The 17529-nt window shown below is 43.2% G+C and overlaps 1 protein-coding gene across 2 annotated transcripts in view; it reads right to left on the reverse strand.

Moving 5' to 3' along the window:
• The window catches only part of SCN4A (sodium voltage-gated channel alpha subunit 4), a 137847-nt gene that overhangs the window by 4550 nt on the left and 115768 nt on the right, over positions 1-17529 (reverse strand). For both annotated transcript variants that reach the window (XM_077252706.1, XM_077252705.1), the window contains 8 exons: positions 14125-14279; positions 12898-13071; positions 12676-12798; positions 12262-12540; positions 10274-10327; positions 7951-8088; positions 7002-7106; positions 6063-6333 (listed from right to left, as the gene is read on the reverse strand). In XM_077252706.1, the coding sequence (XP_077108821.1) occupies positions 6063-6333; positions 7002-7106; positions 7951-8088; positions 10274-10327; positions 12262-12540; positions 12676-12798; positions 12898-13071; positions 14125-14279 (1299 nt within the window). The remainder of the gene's footprint in view (positions 1-6062; positions 6334-7001; positions 7107-7950; positions 8089-10273; positions 10328-12261; positions 12541-12675; positions 12799-12897; positions 13072-14124; positions 14280-17529) is intronic.

Raw genomic sequence — 17529 nt, forward strand, 5'->3', positions numbered from 1 at the left:
AGGAAGGAGCGACAGCCGACGGGGGACCCGGATAAGTATTTTCTGACCAGCGGGGGGGGCGCACAGGGGGTGGGGGGGCGGCGGACACATGGATCTTTAGTTTAAACACTATCATTCATATTTTCTCTGTAGCAAACGGTGCTACAGGGAACATATGAATGGCGGCTTCAGCACCATGTGGGGGGGACAGCGCTTACTGTAGCGCTGTCTCCGGCACGCCACACGGACCCCAGACGGAGAATGTCCGTGTGAGGTGCGTGTTTTACACGGACCCATTGACTCTATTGGGTCCGTGTAATCCGTGCGCTCCCACGAACACTGACATGTCTCCGTGTTTGGCACACGGAGACACGGTCCGCACACGGTCCGCACAAAATCAATGACATCTGAACAGATGCATTGATTTTTATGGGTCTACGTGTGTCAGTGTCTCCGGTACGTGAGGAAACTGTCACCTCACGTACCGGAGCCACTGACGTGTGAAACCGGCCTTACAGAGACACCAGGACCACAGCCGCCGCCTGTCGTCAGCCCAGGACCACAGCCGCCGCCTGTCAGCCCAGGACCAGCCCACCAGGACCACAGCCACAAATCTTTCAAAGTAAGTTTTGAAGACCCCAAATCTGCTGCTTCAATGTGTAGAGCAGATTGCAAGTGTCTTTTAACTTACAGAGACACCAGGACCACAGCCGCCGCCTGTCGTCAGCCCAGGACCACAGCCGCCGCCTGTCAGCCCGGGACCACAGCCGCCGCCTGTCAGCCCAGGACCAGCCCACCAGGACCACAGCCACAAATCTTTCAAAGTAAGTTTTGAAGACCCCAAACTGCTACTTCAATGTGTAGAGCAGATTGCAAGTGTCTTTTAACTTTTACAGAGACACCAGGACCAGAGCCACCGGCCTTGCTTCCACAACAATGTCCTCTTCTGACAGCCCTCCTCCACAGCAACAGCGTGTATCGGTAAGTTAACACAAAAATTTTTTTATTTATTTATTTTTTTTATTTACTTTTTTTTTGATCACTACATGCATAAATTATGTTTCAACAGGAAGCTGAATCAGATGAGGAGCTGTCAGAAGGGGGCGAGATGGGTGGAGAGATGCAAGTGGAGGAGGAACCAAGTGTAAGTAGTGGTGAAACAGTTGCTTCGCACATCACACTGCACCATACACAAAACAGATTTTCATACATAACTAAACACAGAAAATATATGCCTACATAACTGAGAATTTGTTTCCTTTATTTCAGGCTGCTGCTGCTGCTGCTCCTGCTGCTGCCGCTGAAGGTTCTCCCAGACGCTCCCAGAGTCGGCGGACTCATCGCCGCGGTCGGCCATCAGTGAGTTTTGTTTATTTTGGGAGGGGGATTCTATTGGTACTTTAGTGTTTCAGTGTACTAATTTGTTTGTTTTTCTTCTTTTTTTGGCACAGGCTTCACAGCGTGCTCCCGCAGAAGAGGATGATGACGACATAGACATTGATGATCTCATCGAGGAGGTTCGCGAGCGGGAGCCGCTGTGGAACATGGCTGACCACAGGCATGCCGATACCGGTGTCACCCGTCGGCTCTGGGACGAAGTGTGTCACAACCTCTTTCCAAGGTGGGAGAGCCTTCATCCTCAGCAGCTGAGCAAACTAGGTAAGTATTCACTTTCCAGTGATGTTTTGAGCTGACTGTAATGTATTGCATTTACCAATTTTTTTTTTTTTTTTCATTCTTGTCTTCACAGTTGGAAAGGTTAGGAAGCGGTGGCGGTCACTGAGGGATCGCTTTAAGAGGGAATTTAACGAGGAGATGCAGGCCCCGAGTGGCTCTGCAGGAAGGAGGAGGAGCAAATACAAACACGGCCCGGCCCTCTCCTTCCTGAGGCGAACAATGCTGAGCAGAGTGTAAGTATTCTACAGTCCACTAATAACCATGTTAACCTGTCTACTTAGTTTGCTTTCAGTCAGGGCTTTTTCATATCAATGTATTAATTTCTTTTGTTTTTTCTTTCACAGCACCTTCTCCAGCCACCGGGCGCCTGCATCTTCCTCTGCGCCCTCTGGAGCGATCCCTCCTGAGTCCGCCACTGAGGGCCACGTCGGTAGGCCCCACACCACTGTCCCCTCCTCTGACCCCTCTGTCCCCTCCTCTGACCCCTCTGTCCCTCCACTTCATCCGCCCCAAGCAGTGGAGCATTATTGCAGGCTTCATTGCTCGCATCTGATGCTGAACAGTTAGCGTTCCCTTTACCCCACCCCTCTGATCCTGCCACCTCGAGACCACCATTAGGTTCGTGGCGTCAGCGACAGAGGGGTCAGGAAAGGAGCTATGCTCCTGAATTCTTACACCTGAATGCATCCTTCCAAGGCTCTTTCAAAATTTTGGGAGAGCAAGTGACTGCTGGTTTCAACATGGTACAATCCCGCATCAGTGAAACAAGCCAGGAAACCAGCAGTCGCTTGGATAGGCTGCATTCAGCTGTAAGTCCCGATCCGGCCAATATTTTTTTTCAACCCATGCTCAGGAGCATGAAGAAGCTTTCTTTTGAGCAACAGATGCGGGTAATGAATACCTGCCCTAATGCTCTACTGCAGGCCGTTAATGACCCCCAATCTACCCACACACCTCCCCACACCTCCACTCCAATTCCACCCCAGGCCCCACCCCAGGCCCCATTTCCACACCATGCCCAACCCCAGGCCCCATTTCCACACCATGCCCAACCCCAGGCCCCATTTCCACACCATACCCCCCATTACCAAACCCAGCCCCAATACCCACACCAGCACCATTACCAAACCCAGCCCCAATCCCCACACCAGCACCATTACCAAACCCAGCCACAAACCCCACGCCAGCCCCATTACCCAACCCAGTCCCACTACCCTACCCAGTCACAATACCCAACCCAGTCCCCACAACCATCCCGGCCCCCAGACCAAATTCCTTCCCCAATGTTTTCTTTACCCAGCTTTTCTCTTCCCCCTACCCCAACACCACCCCCCTCTGGTCAGCCTCTTGGTTTTACCCCCCCTTCCACTGCACCCCAAACAAGTAGGGTTTCCCCACCTATCGACGTGGTCCAACCTTCCTGCCCCTCCTCCCCTCGTATCTCCACCCCACACTTTGAAGACCTTTAATAATGTATTGTTATTGTTTGTTAATATTTGAAAAAAAAAATTAGCAAATTGTTTTCAAAAAAATTGGAAAATAAAAAATATCTTGTTTTGTAAAAAAAAAATATATTTAAAAAAAAAAGAGTTAAAATAAAATTTTCTCTAATTTAAATTCTATTCTTTGTGTGTGTGTGGATTTATTAAGGTAATATAATAAAAAAGGTTTAATAAAAACAAACACCAGACATGTGAAAGGTATAACATAATGGTTTTACTAGCAAGAAAACCACGCTTTTGGGCCTTTTTTTTTTTTTTTTGTTTTGGTAGAAACACATTTTTTACATAAACAAAACACATGGGAAACAGGTTACACAATCATGTCTTGCCACGGGATCCGCCCGACAGGTGAGACAAAATAATCGGCAAACTGGTCCCTCATCCTTGTAACTGAACCTGTAGAGCGAACCGAGCTGCTGCGGTAGTCCCACAAGGTGGTCTCCAACTCTTCATCATCCAAGGAAACGGGCTCCTTTGAAAGAACAAAGTTGTGGAGCACCACACAGGCTTTAACAACCTCGTCTATAGTTGTGTTTTTCAGTTTGATAGCTGTCAGCAGAACTCGCCACTTCGCCGTCAATATGCCAAAGGAACACTCCACTACTCTTCGTGCTCTAGTAAGCCGGTAATTAAAGACCCGCTTGGTATGGTTTAAGTTCCGGCTACTGTACGGTTTCAGTAGGTGCGGCGACAGTTGAAAGGCTTCATCACCTACAAAAACATATTCCATGGCTGGGTCATTTGTTCCTGGCAGTGGTCTGGCTGGTGGGAAATCGTAGGTCTCTCCATAAAGGCAACGACCCATTGGAGAGTTTTTAAGAACTTGCGAATCGTTGGACCGTCCATATGCTCCGATGTCCACGGCAAGGAACCTGCAGTTGGCGTCTGCAATAGCCATAAGGACGATGGAGAAATACTTCTTATAATTATAATACTCCGATCCTGTTCCTGCCGGTTTCGCAATCCTTATATGTTTCCCGTCAACTGCACCCACACAATTAGGGAAATTGCAAATTTGCTGAAACTCTTCAGCACTTCGCAACCAGATTTCCATGGATGGTTGGGGGATATACTCTGGTTGCAAAGTGGTCCAAATAGCCCGACATGTGTCCTTCACTATTCCAGAGACAGTGGAAATGCCCAGCCTGAATTGATAATGGAGCGAAGTCATAGATTCACCCGTAGCTAGGAAACTTAAAAAAAAAAAAAAAAAAAAAAAATGTTAGCAAAAATTGCACAGACCAACAAGTTTCAATATGGCACTGTTAATTTTTTTTTTAAGGACGGGACACACAATAAAACCAGCATGAAACCGGTGTAAAAAAGCAGTGGAATGTCCGCCAAGAAAACCAAAATTACATGCTGCAGAAAATAGTGCGCAGTATGCCAGCGCAGTATTGTCTGCAGCATGTAATATAACATCAAAATTGACCAATGAAAGAAAAAAAAGCAGTTGCATGTCATCAAACCCAAAAAACTTTAAAAAAAAAAACTGCAGAAAATGCAACGCAATATTTCAGCGCAGTATTTTCTGCAGTCTGTTATCTAACATTCAATATCAGCAATGACATTTAAATAAAGCAGTGGAATGGCCGCAAACAAAACAAAAATTACATGCTGCAGAAAATAGTGCGCAGTATGCCAGCGCAGTATTGTCTGCAGCATGTAATCTAACATTAAAAATGACCAATGAAAAAAAAAAAAAGAGGCTTACCGCAGGGTCACCATCAGCCGCTCCGCCGGTGTGATGGCAAGCCTCATCCTTGTGTCCTGTCTTCGGATGACATCCTCCATTTTTACAAGCAAAAAATCAAAATGTTCCATCCTCATCCGCACGTAGTTGTGGAATTTGTGTGGATTGTGCCGCAACTCCAGGTACAGAGTGGACTGGACACCCCGGGTCATCCGTAGTTGATTAATCGGATGAATCCACAGTCGTCTCCGTCTCCGTTCCTGCAGAAGCATCCTACGCCTTTCCGCTGCCGCCTCCTTCTCCCGCACTATGATATCCAGGCGATTCGTCTCAAAGATAACGTCGGTAACCAAACTAGCAATGCTCCCAAGAACACCTTCCATCGCTGCCACAAAACTAAAACCCTCAAAGATGGGCTGTAAAAACAGTAACTATATAGTTTTTCAAATTTTCCAGTAGCCAATCAAATTTGGGAGCCTCCCATTATAAAAACGGATCCGTCGGAAAAACGGATGGTAAAACGTATGCAACGTATGCAACGCATCCAGTATTTTCGACGGAAACGTTTAGCGGATTTGCGACGGATCCGTCGAAATGCTGGATGCGTGGCATACGTTTGTCACCGTTTTTCACTTTTTTGACGCATCTGTTTTTTCGGCAAAAAAACGGATTTGCGACGTAATGCAGTTAACGCTAGTGTGAAAGTAGCCTAAGGAGGCTTTATTCGTTGTGCAATATTTATTGGACGGTTATAATGTCTACACTTTTCAAAGTTATCCAAGTTCTTCTTCCTTTGACTATGTCCTGAAGAAGAAGTTGGGTAACTTCGAAATGTGCAGACATTATAACCGTCCAATAAATATTGTATCTTAATCTTCTTCATCTCTTGAGTCCTTTCGTGGGATTCTGCCAGCAGCACAAGGAGAACCGCTTCAATTCTGCACAGGATGTCATTGCTGCAGCAGGAAGTAAAGGCCGGTAGGGGAACAGGCGGTACTGGAACAAAAGATGCATGGGATGGAATCAGTGACGTGTTGCTTTTTTACCCATTCTGAGCTTTTTCCTTTGGGTAAAGCCAAGAAAATGTAATACAAGGACAGTACTCGACACAGGGATTTAAACAACACAGAAATTCCATTGGGTTGTGTGCTGCTCAGTGCTCTTCTTGGACTCTGAGTTTGTAGAATTATAATTTACGTATTGACACTTACCAGCTATAGAAATGATGACCACCACAAAGTCAAAAATATTCCATCCAACCGTGAAGAAGTAATACCTCAGAGCAAACATTTTGAGGAAGCACTCTGTAGTGAAGATGACGATGAACACAAGGTTGATTTTGAAGAGAATATTTACTTTCTCATCACTTTGGTCATCTGTCTCAATCATCATTGTAATCATGTTAAGGCAAATCAAGATCATAATAAAGATGTCGAACGCTTGCTTGGAGATAAAATCAAAGACAACTCCTTGGATCGGATTCTTTATCGTGTACAACCATGCCATGGCAAAAAAGGTATAAAAAAAGTAAAGGAAATCAGTCAGCAGTAAAAACAAAAAACATACTTTCTACTGGAACATTGCTTGTCCCGTTTCCTATGTGTTGTTTATTACATACAAAGAAGTGGAATAAATGGCATAATATACAATGATTATACAAAGTAGTTAACGTAGTGGTGGAACTCATGCTATCAAAGGTCTATTATCAAAAAGGTGCAGGGATCACCAGCAGCAACCTCTAAAGGGGATAACCCATAATATTAAGTGATTGCAATTAGGGTGGGATTTGCCATCATCTACCGTGGCTCAGAATGAAGGAGAAAAACCACAGGTTTAACGCCGATCATAATATTTCTCTGTACATTTTGTGGTCCCCCCATAAAGTTTTTTTCAGAGCACTCTTCTAACTAAAAGATATGTTCTTAAATAGATAAACCCGTAATTGGGAATATCGGAGTTTATTTATATTCTCATCTATTAGCCAAGGCAGAGTATCTCACATGTCATTGAATAACATAAATGGACTGTGGATGTGTAACAAAAAATGATCACATTTAGCCCCAAATCTCTAATTAACTTATTTGTTTGGGATCTGTCTAATCAAATGATTCCACCTCATTAAAATGAGTGTCTGTGAGGATCTATTTTACCTCCGGTCTAGGAATTGGTTTCACCGGCTTTTTTGAACCCAGTTTTTTCATGGCATTGTAGTATTTTTTCTGCTCCTCAGTCATGAAGATATCTTTTCCTCCAAAGTATAAGAGAAAGACATGTCCGTTATTTGCAGTTTCATACACTCACACTAAGGGCTCATTGAAAAAACAGTGGTTTTTTTGTATGCAAAAAATTGTCCAAGTTTCATCACTGCTTTTGACCTGATTTTTATCAGATATTGTCCACTGTGCCAGTTTTTGGCATCAGAGTTTCATCACACAGCAAACGGATGGCATCCAAGTGGTCTGATTTTTTCAGACTTTGGCGAGTTTAATCAGATCAATATTGGACAAGTTTCCGTGCCTCTGTGCAGACTACTCAGTCAGAGAAAAAAAATGGATATATGAAATACCCCATAGACTATCATAGGTATGAGTGCAATCTGTGAGAAAAACAGACAACACTCATATGAGAAAAACTGACGTATGAAGGAGCACTAATGGTAGACTTAGACTTGTTAATTTCGATCCATTGTTGCACATTAAAGAGCACTAGTCAGCTATCAGTCATCCGGTGCTTGTTTACTAGACTGTTTACACAGGTCATCAAACAATGAAGGGGACAAAACGATCGCTAATATGATCATTCTGCCCCCATAGAATGACATATCATTGGCAACACAGCTCTTTTGTACATCGGGCGATGTGCTGCAAATAACAATGATTTTTTTGCCAGCTCAAATGATCTGATCACCCAACGAACGAGCGTTTTGCTGTATCGTCAGCTGATCGCTGCCATGTTTGCACAGGCAGGTAATCAGAAACAAGCAATCCTATGATACAATTGGTCTAAATACACTGTTATCCACTGGTCATACACTGCTTGCTATGAATTATGAATCACCATGAGACCGTGTTGGTAGTTTTACACTTCTAAAATACTTATCTTTTTCTTTTGCTGATTGAAATTGTCTATGATGACACCAATGAAAAGATTTAATGTGAAGAAGGCACCAAATATGATGAATATCACAAAGTACAAGTACATATACAGGTTGATTTCATAGACAGGTTGATCCTTAATCTTTAAAACAGAAAGAAAAAAAATCACAGTGACTATATATGAACATATATGGTATATTATATTTGCATTTATGTATATGTGTACAGAAAAAATATTTATGTATACATTTTTATTTTTTAGACATTATTTTTATCTACCACATGTGGTTAGGTCATCTTTCATCCCTGGAAGAGACTCAATTTTATGTCTCATCCCTCTGTCTAATTAAGCTGGCCAATACAAAATAAGCGAATGACGCACCCAGGTCACATTTTTCACCAGACCCTAACCCCCCAACCCAAGTCAGAATGTCCTATATGGGATGTAAGAGACTCAAACTAAGGCTGGATCACAATAAACGTATGAAAAATCAGTCCCAGTCTCCCTGTTGAGAGTTGCACAAGTGTACTGCAAGTGTCATGCGAGTACAATCCGATATTTCATACATAGCATCCGACTTACATGTGAGTGCATTGCGATTGCTATCCGTATGCAATGCGATTTTAACATGAGCTTTTACATACAGTAATTCTCTGTCATTTACCAATCATTTTCAAAGGAAATATTCTTCAAAACATAGATAGATAGATAGATAGATAGATAGATAGATAGATAGATAGAATAAAAGGCGGCAATTCATGTGTGCGTACAGTTAAATCACAGAGGTACAGTTTAGAATAGAATAGATAGAATAGATATATACACATGGAATACATACACCGCGAGCAGGAGAACTTTCTCATGCTCACGGTGCCCTCAGACAGGCAATAGAAGTTCACAGAGAGACACTGAGCACACGCTGCTCAGTGTGTCTGCTGGATGACCGGCTGCATGTTTGCACCATGCAGCCTGCCATCTAGATGTAGCAGAGTTGGACCCGTCGTAGGACAAATGGATTAAAAGCATCTCTGCAGAAAGGTGAGGATTACTGTTGTTTGTTTTTTTACCTCTTTTGCAGATGATTAGGGCATTGGGGGAATAGGCGAGGTCGTAAATATGGTTTAATTAAGAATATTAAAGGAGTCTGTGTCTTTCTTTCAATTTTTCTGGGTGTCTGTTTTCTTACAATGTGACTATGGGGTTAGTAATGGGGGCGTCTTATTGACGCCTCTCCATTACAAACCTCAGAGCTTGATGTCATCTTACGGTGATATCAACCCCCCCCAACTATCACCCCACTTGCCACCGCTACAGGACAAGTGGAAAGAGCGAGGCTAAGCGCCAGAATTGGTGCATCTTAGAAATGCGCCTTTTCTGGGGCGGCTGAGAGCTGATGTTTTTAGCCAGGGGGTGCCAGTATCCATGGCCCCTTCTAGGCTATAAATATCAGCCCGCAGCTGTCTGCATAGCCTTTGCTGCTTTTTAATTATACGTCATTTTTTGGGGGGTCCCCCATTTTGATAGCCAGTAAAGGCTAAGTATACAGCTGTGAGCTGATATTAATAGCCTAGGAAACTCTGTGGATATTACCCCTTTCCCAGGCTATAAACATCGGCCCTCTACTGGTAACGAAAATTGCACGTAATTTTTTTCAGAAAAATAACCTTTTATTAATTAAATACATTTACAGTAAGCTGCACACACACTGTACATGTATTTAATATGTCACAGACATTTGTATATGTATATGTCACAGACATCTGTATATGTATATGTCACAGACATCTGTATATCTGCCTATTCTATATGTATTTACTGTATGTAATTCATCTCTTTTATCCGGTCGGCTCCTGCTGTGATTTTACAGTACATGGCACTTGAATTGCTTTTCTTCTATCTATGTAATATATACAGTATATACATATATATGTATGTGTGTCACATCAATATATTTATGGATTCTATGTGTATATACCTATTCTATCTATTCTATTCTAACCTGTCAGTGTGATTTTACTGTATGCGGCACATGAATTGCCGGCTTTTCAAAGGACACCGGTGCATAAAAAAAATCGGACAGCACTCGCACCCATAGGCTTGCAGTGGCAAGTCTCGGCCAAGTCTCGGTGACAATCACAGCATGCTGCCATTTTACACGCACGCTGAATACGCCCGAGAAAATAAACGGTGATGTGAGCCCCATAGATTAACACTGGTCCTATTGCTATGCAATGTTTTCTCGCATAGAACTGGCATGTATTCTACAGTAGTGTGACATCGGCCTAATTAATAAACCTATTTCAAGAGAGAGAATACATTTACTTACATTCCTCGAGTCCACGGCCGCATACATGATATCCATCCAACCTTTAAATGTCGCCTATACATGAGAAACAAAAAAAAATAATGTTTGGCTCAAATAAGACTTACAAGGTCTATCAAATTTGGAAAACGGCAGATTCCTTCCAAAAAAACAGCCCCACACTTATCCACAGGACACATTTGGTATTGCAGCTCACTTCCATTCTCTGGTTCAGGGTTAAACCGCAATATCAAGAGAAAAACAACTTGTAGTCAGCAGATATAGACCCCAATACATCAAACCCGGTGATTTCCATGCCAGTCTTGATGACGGGGCTTGCTGGAATCAGACGCTCCTAATTCACTAAGAGTCAACTTCTCAAAGCTATTTACATCAGAATTCTGGCGTAGAAGATCTGATGAATCAGGCCACAGGGTTTGTGCTTTTATATGTTTTATTTGTGTCATAAGGCAATAAAATGGGCAGAATTAGTACAGGTTGAGTAACTGAAAAGTTACAGTGGATCTGTCACCAAATTTCACAATACAATCTGCATACATTATTAAACAGATCTTTTAGATCTGATGGACGATGTGTTAGACTGGCTGCACAATCCTTTTTGAAAGTTTTTACTTAGCCTCCATACACTTAGCCTGAATGACAGACCTTCAGTGTCCCTACTCCTTCTTGCTGTGGAGATCTCACACTGCTCAGTACAAGCTGCACCTGGGAGTCAGATTGGATGAGTAGGTGAAGACTGAATACACATGGACTCATAAAATGCTCATTTTAATATCAGAATTATACGGCCATTCTAACATGGATTTTCAAAGTAAATTTACCAGCTTTCTTAGGTCCAAGTTTTATCAAACAATGAATACAGTTTGTAATGTGAAACCTGGTGACAAATCTGTTTTTAATTGAGATGTATATTGTTAAAATAGAAAGGCACTATTGCTTTAGTACCTAGTCCAACTACACAGATGCGCTACCATTATTTGTAGTGAGACAATATGCCAAAGTCGCTTGGCTGCTCAGTGCTCTATGGTTGCCCACTAGTAATGATACCCTAAACAGTGGAGCACCCGCTTTGAGAAGAAAAACTCCAAAAAACAATTCTGGATTTTCACCCTGGCCTTACTATCAGCTCTTGCTATCAATGTCCCAATGTGTTTCGCCTCCTAACAATCCAGCTAATCAGGGAACATAATGGAGTAAGGACCAGTTGTATTGTGGTTGTCTCATTAGGCCCAGTCAATTGTCAAGCGTGGCCCTTTATTTCTTTATTTTTTAGAAAGAAGGGGCGGAGTGGTGCTCAGAAAGCTCAAGTTTGGTGGTCAGGTTTCGCCGTTTATGTAACAAAAAGTTTGATCAAACCAATATGAAAAATTTGATTATTTTTTTTTATTTAAAGAAGTTTATGGTTGTATAGGCTGAGAAGAGGCACACCCTTGAGAAAAAAAAACCCTTAAGAAAAAAAAGTCAAGTGAAAGTTGTACAGTATGTATGTAAATGAGAGAGATATCCGAGAAGTGATTTCAACACTATTTCTATAGTGAGCAATTTGGTACCTGTTTGGGACAATATATAGCTTGTTCATTTATATTTTTTCCCCTGAAACACCACTACCCCTGTCCGTTGGCTGGTATAAACAGCTCATCCTTAGACTGCATTCAGACGTCCATGTAAATTGGTCATAGATAGGACCGCAATGGACTCTCTTGTCCAAACGTGACATATATAAAAATTAATGCAGCTGTTACACTCGGGTCAGGAGACCAGTGGAAAATCTGTGCATTGTGGTCAGATCCTGGTCCAATTTACATGGACGTCTGAATACGCTCTTATTGATTTCAATTTTGCCATACCAGAAACAGCCCAATGGTAAAAGTTGAACTGTTTTTGGTAAAAATACAGACCTTACAGCCTTGTAGGAACATATTATTGTGTCCTACACAGTTTTAATAATACCATGGACACCTATCATAAGAAAATAATAATAAGTTCCTTACCACTTGTAATAGGGACAAGTATCCAAGACCTACATTGTCAAAATTAACTTTGACATTAACCCATCGCACTTGTTCGGTGAAATTTAAAGCCATGCAATCTGAACGATTGTTCACAACGGAAATATCGAAGAGTTCCGATGTGGTTGTGTTGATACATCGATAAAATTTTCCAGCAAACAGGTTGACACCCATTATACTGAAGATCAGCCAGAAGATTAAACAAACCAGCAGCACGTTCATGATGGAAGGAATGGCACCCAGCAAGGCATTTACTACAACCTTAAAGACATAGAGAAGGTTGAATGAATGAATGAAGTCATTAGTCACAACCATCTTATCAACAGAATTTGTATCCCATGACAAGTACCCATGTGGTTCTAAAATACATATTAGAAGTATTGATGGAATATCTACCCTCATGCCTTCAAATCTTGACAACGCTCTCAGTGGCCTAAGGGCTCTCAATGTTCTCAGTGACTTGATAGGACCAAGTTCTGAATAACCCAACCAGTTGGCAGTCAGGCTGATTAAAGACACCTATAAGTGAGGTATAAATGTTAATTTTGGAGGAACGTGACAAGAATGTAAGCATTGCTACTGTAATAATGTAATAATACCTCCTTTTGAAATACTTACATCCACAATGAGAAAATCCAACCAACACCAAGCATTAGTAAAATAAACTTTGAAGCCATATGCCACCCACTTCAGCAACATTTCAAGCACAAATATGTAGGAAAAGACTTTATCAGCATATTCTAATATAATTTTAATAACTTTTCTCTGTTCAATATTGATATCCTCAAATGCCTGTAAAAAGAAAATGAAAATATTACAATAATATCATATAAATATATACACACATATGTATAGTATGTGATCTGATGAGAAGTGAGGAGCCGGCAACAGAACACACTGTTCGTGCACATTGTAAGGAGAAAATGAATGAGCAGAGATCAGCGCTGCCCCTGCAAATGACATCAAATGCGGAGGCGGCTCTGGTCTTTGCTCACCGGATAATCTTCTTACAATGCGCACTGACAGTGCACTCTATTGCTGGCTCATCACTACTCACCGGCGAGGGAGTGCACTGTCACTGTGGACTGAGAATAGTGCACAGTAACAAGATCCTACTGAGTATTTGTTGGAATTGACAACGAATGCAAGCTACAGAGCACTAATGATGCATTGTTTAAGGGTGGGGACAAAGGCTGCGGCAATGCCTGCAGCCTCTGTCCCTTGATGATGAATCGTTTGAATATTCCAGCATGCACTAGGATGCTCAAACAAACCATCATCCCACAGGAAGTAGTAAAAAAAATAAAAATAAAGCAGATAGATTGAGTAGTGAGGGAGCAATAGGGAATTTGTAATAAACATATATAAGAAAACAATATTATATTATGATATTAAATAGATAGATTAAGGGTTAAAATACATTTTAGTTTCAGACCATCCCTTTAAGTCTTTAACTTTTAAGAATTTACTACAAAGAAAATTCTGTACCTATTTGTAAGAAAAAAATGTTACTCGCAGCCACCTGATTTCAGGTACAGGAAAATAAACTGTAAATCTCCTTAATTTGGTTATAGTTCTATTAATTTGATGAAATAGCTAGTATTTATAAAAGGATTTTCTTTACCATGATTTCCCATATAATCTCTAAACATGGTGTGTACAGGCTTATAGAAACAGTGCCACTTCTGTCCATGGGTTGTGCCTGGTATTGCAGCTCATCTCCAGTGAAGTGAATAGGAGTACAGGGCAATACCACACGTAGCCTGTTAATAGTTGTGGAAATATTTTTGTACAAAAGCAGCCAGATTTTTGGAAGCAAAAAAAAAAAAAACTCTTAGTAGTTACCAAAGCTCCGCTACTGAGCAGGATCATGAAGATGATAAAGGTTTCAAACCAGTTGTGTTCAACTATCTTGAAACAGGTCTTACGAATGTTCCACCAAAGCTTTCCCTTTTCAGTTTTGATGTCAACATACAGACATGGAAATCTTCGTACGCATGCTGAAAAATAGAAAAAAACAACATCTATTAATACAGAAGAATCTTATTACTGGTTAGACAGATGTCTTGTGACTGAACCACGTGGAAATATTGGTCGAGTGATATCCGTGATAAATGTTAACATTATTATTATTATTATTATTATTATTATTAATTGTTATAGCGCCATTTATTCCATGGCGCTTTACAAGTGAGGAGGGGTATACATAATAAAAACAAGTACAATAATCTTGAACAATACAAGTCATAACTGGTACAGTAGGAGAGAGGACCCTGCCCGCGAAGGCTCACAATCTACAAGGGATGGGTGAGGATACAGTAGGTGAGGGTAGAGCTGGTCATGCAGCGGTTTGGTCGATCGGTGGTTACTGCAGGTTGTAGGCTTGTCGGAAGAGGTGGGTCTTCAGATTCTTTTTGAAGGTTTCAATGGTGGGCGAGAGTCTGATGTGTTGTGGTAGAGGGTTCCAGAGTAGGGGTGATACGCGAGAGAAATCTTGTATACGATTGTGGGAAGAGGAGATAAGAGGGGAGTAGAGAAGGAGATCTTGTGAGGATCGGAGGTTGCGTGTAGGAAAGTACCGGGAGATGAGGTCACAGATGTAAGGAGGAGACAGGTTGTGGATGGCTTTGTACGTCATGGTTAGGGTTTTGTACTGGAGTCTCTGGGCAATGGGGAGCCAGTGAAGGGATTGACAGAGGGGAGAGGCCGGAGAATAGCGGGGGGACAGGTGGATTAGTCGGGCAGCAGAGTTTAGAATAGATTGGAGGGGTGCGAGAGTGTTTGAGGGGAGGCCACAGAGCAGGAGGTTGCAGTAGTCAAGGCGAGAGATGATGAGGGCATGGACTAGGGTTTTTGCAGATTCTTGGTTGAGGAATGAACGGATTCGTGCAATATTTTTGAGTTGAAGTCGGCAGGAAGTGGAAAGGGCTTGGATATGTGGTTTGAAGGAGAGATCAGCGTCAAGGATAACCCCGAGGCAGCGAGCTTGTGGGACTGGGGAGAGTGGGCAGCCATTTACTGTAATGGATAGGTTCGTTGGGGGGGTCACGTGAGATGGGGGAAAGATGATGAATTCTGTTTTGTCCATGTTAAGTTTCAGAAATCTAGCGGAGAAGAAGGATGAAATAGTGGACAGACATTGAGGGATTCTGATTAGTAGGGAGGTGATATCTGGTCCAGAGATGTAGATCTGTGTGTCATCAGCATAGAGGTGATACTGAAAGCCATGAGATTCTATGAGCTGTCCCAGGCCAAAGGTGTAAATGGAGAAGAGCAGGGGCCCAAGGACTGAACCTTGTGGGACTCCGACAGAGAGGGGGCGAGGTGAGGAGGTGGTGTGTGAGTGGGAGACGCTGAATGTCCGGTCTGTTAGGTATGATGAGATCCAGGATAGGGCCAAGTCTGTGATGCCAAGGGATGAGAGGGTCTGTAATAATAGGGAATGGTCCACTGTGTCAAAGGCAGCCGACAGGTCGAGGAGGAGGAGAACAGAGTAGTGTCGCTTGCTCTTGGCGGTTAAGAGGTCATTGGTGACCTTAGTTAGCGCAGTTTCAGTGGAATGGTGTGACCGGAAGCCAGATTGTAAGCGGTCAAAGAGGGAGCAAGAAGAGAGATGGGAGGACAGTTCAAGGTAGACGTGTTGTTCCAGTAGTTTTGAGGCATAGGGGAGAAGTGATATAGGGCGATAGCTAGATACCGAGGATGGGTCAAGAGAGGGCTTTTTGAGGATAGGTGTGATGGAGGCATGTTTAAAGCTTGAGGGGAAAACACCAGTTGTTAGTGATAGGTTGAAGAGATGGGTTAGGGTTGGGATGAAGATTGTGGTGAGGTTTGGGATGAGGTGGGATGGGAGCGGGTCAAGTGCACAGGTGGTGAGATGCGATCTTGAGAGTAGAGTGGCGAGTTGATCCTCTGTAATGGTGGAGTAGTTGGTTTTGGAGGTGGAGGGTAGGGAAGTTGGGAGGAAGGGCTCTGGGGCTTGTTGACCAAAACTGTCTCTGATGTTATCAATCTTCTGCTTGAAGAATGAGGCAAAGTCTTCAGCAGAGATAAGCGAGGAGGGAGGAGGTGCTGGGGGACGGAGGAGAGAATTGAAGGTGTTGAATAACTGTTTAGGGTTGTGAGACAGGGAGGATATGAGAGATGAGAAGTAGGTTTGTTTAGCTGTGGCGAGTGCGGTCTTGAAAGTAGTGAGGGACTGTTTGAATGCGATTAAGTGGTCGTTGGAGTGGGATCTTTTCCATCTGCGCTCAGCAGCCCTGGAAGCTCGCCTCAGTTCTTTGGTCAGGCTGGTGTGCCAGGGCTGTCTGTTGATTTTGCAAGCTTTGGTATGTGTAAGTGGGGCAGCAGATTCCAAAGCTACAGCTATTGTGGTGTTATATAGAGCGGCAGCATCATCCGCATTGTGTATGGAACTTATGTCTGTGAGAGGGAGGAGGGATTCAGAGAATGAATGTAGGTCAAGATGTTTAAGATTTCTGCGAGGGTGTGAAAGTTTGTGGGGTGGGGACTCTAGACATGGAGTGGAGAGAGATGAGAATGTGAGAAGGTTGTGGTCAGAGAGAGGAAGAGGTGAGTTAGAGAGGTTAGATAGGGAGCAGAGGCGGGTGAAGATGAGGTCCAGTGTGTGACCATCTTTGTGAGTGGCTGCAGAAGACCATTGAGTGAGGCCGAAGGAGGAAGAGAGAGATAGAAGTTTAGTGGCAGCTGAGAGGGAAGTGTCAATGGGGATGTTGAAATCGCCCATGATGATAGTGGGGATGTCTGCAGAAAGGAAATGAAGTAGCCAGGTGGTGAAGTGGTCAAAGAAGATGGTGGCTGGCCCTGGGGGGCGGTAAATGACAGCCAGTTGGAGGTTGGAGGGGGAGTAGATGCGCAGAGAGTGCACCTCAAAGGAAGGGAGGGTAACAGAGGGTGGCAGTGGGATTGGGGTGAAGGAGCAGTTATCTGACAGGAGAAAACCAACTCCTCCACCATGCTTGCTGCTGGGGCGGGGTGTGTGAGAAAGGTGGAAGCCACCGTAAGAGAGTGCAGCAGGAGAGGCTGTCAGAAGGGGTGAGCCAGGTTTCGGTGATGGCGAGGAAGGAAAGTTTGGTAGTAACAAAAAGATCATGGATGTAGGAAAGCTTGTTACAGACAGAGCGAGCGTTCCACAGAGCTCCTGTTAGTGGGACTGGGGAAGCGGGGGCTGGGCGAATGGGTATAAGGTTAGAGAGGTTACGGAAGTTTGTGATGGAGCGTGGATGGGAG

Source organism: Ranitomeya variabilis, chromosome 4 (assembly GCF_051348905.1).
Source record: "Ranitomeya variabilis isolate aRanVar5 chromosome 4, aRanVar5.hap1, whole genome shotgun sequence".
NCBI lineage: Eukaryota > Metazoa > Chordata > Amphibia > Anura > Dendrobatidae > Ranitomeya > Ranitomeya variabilis.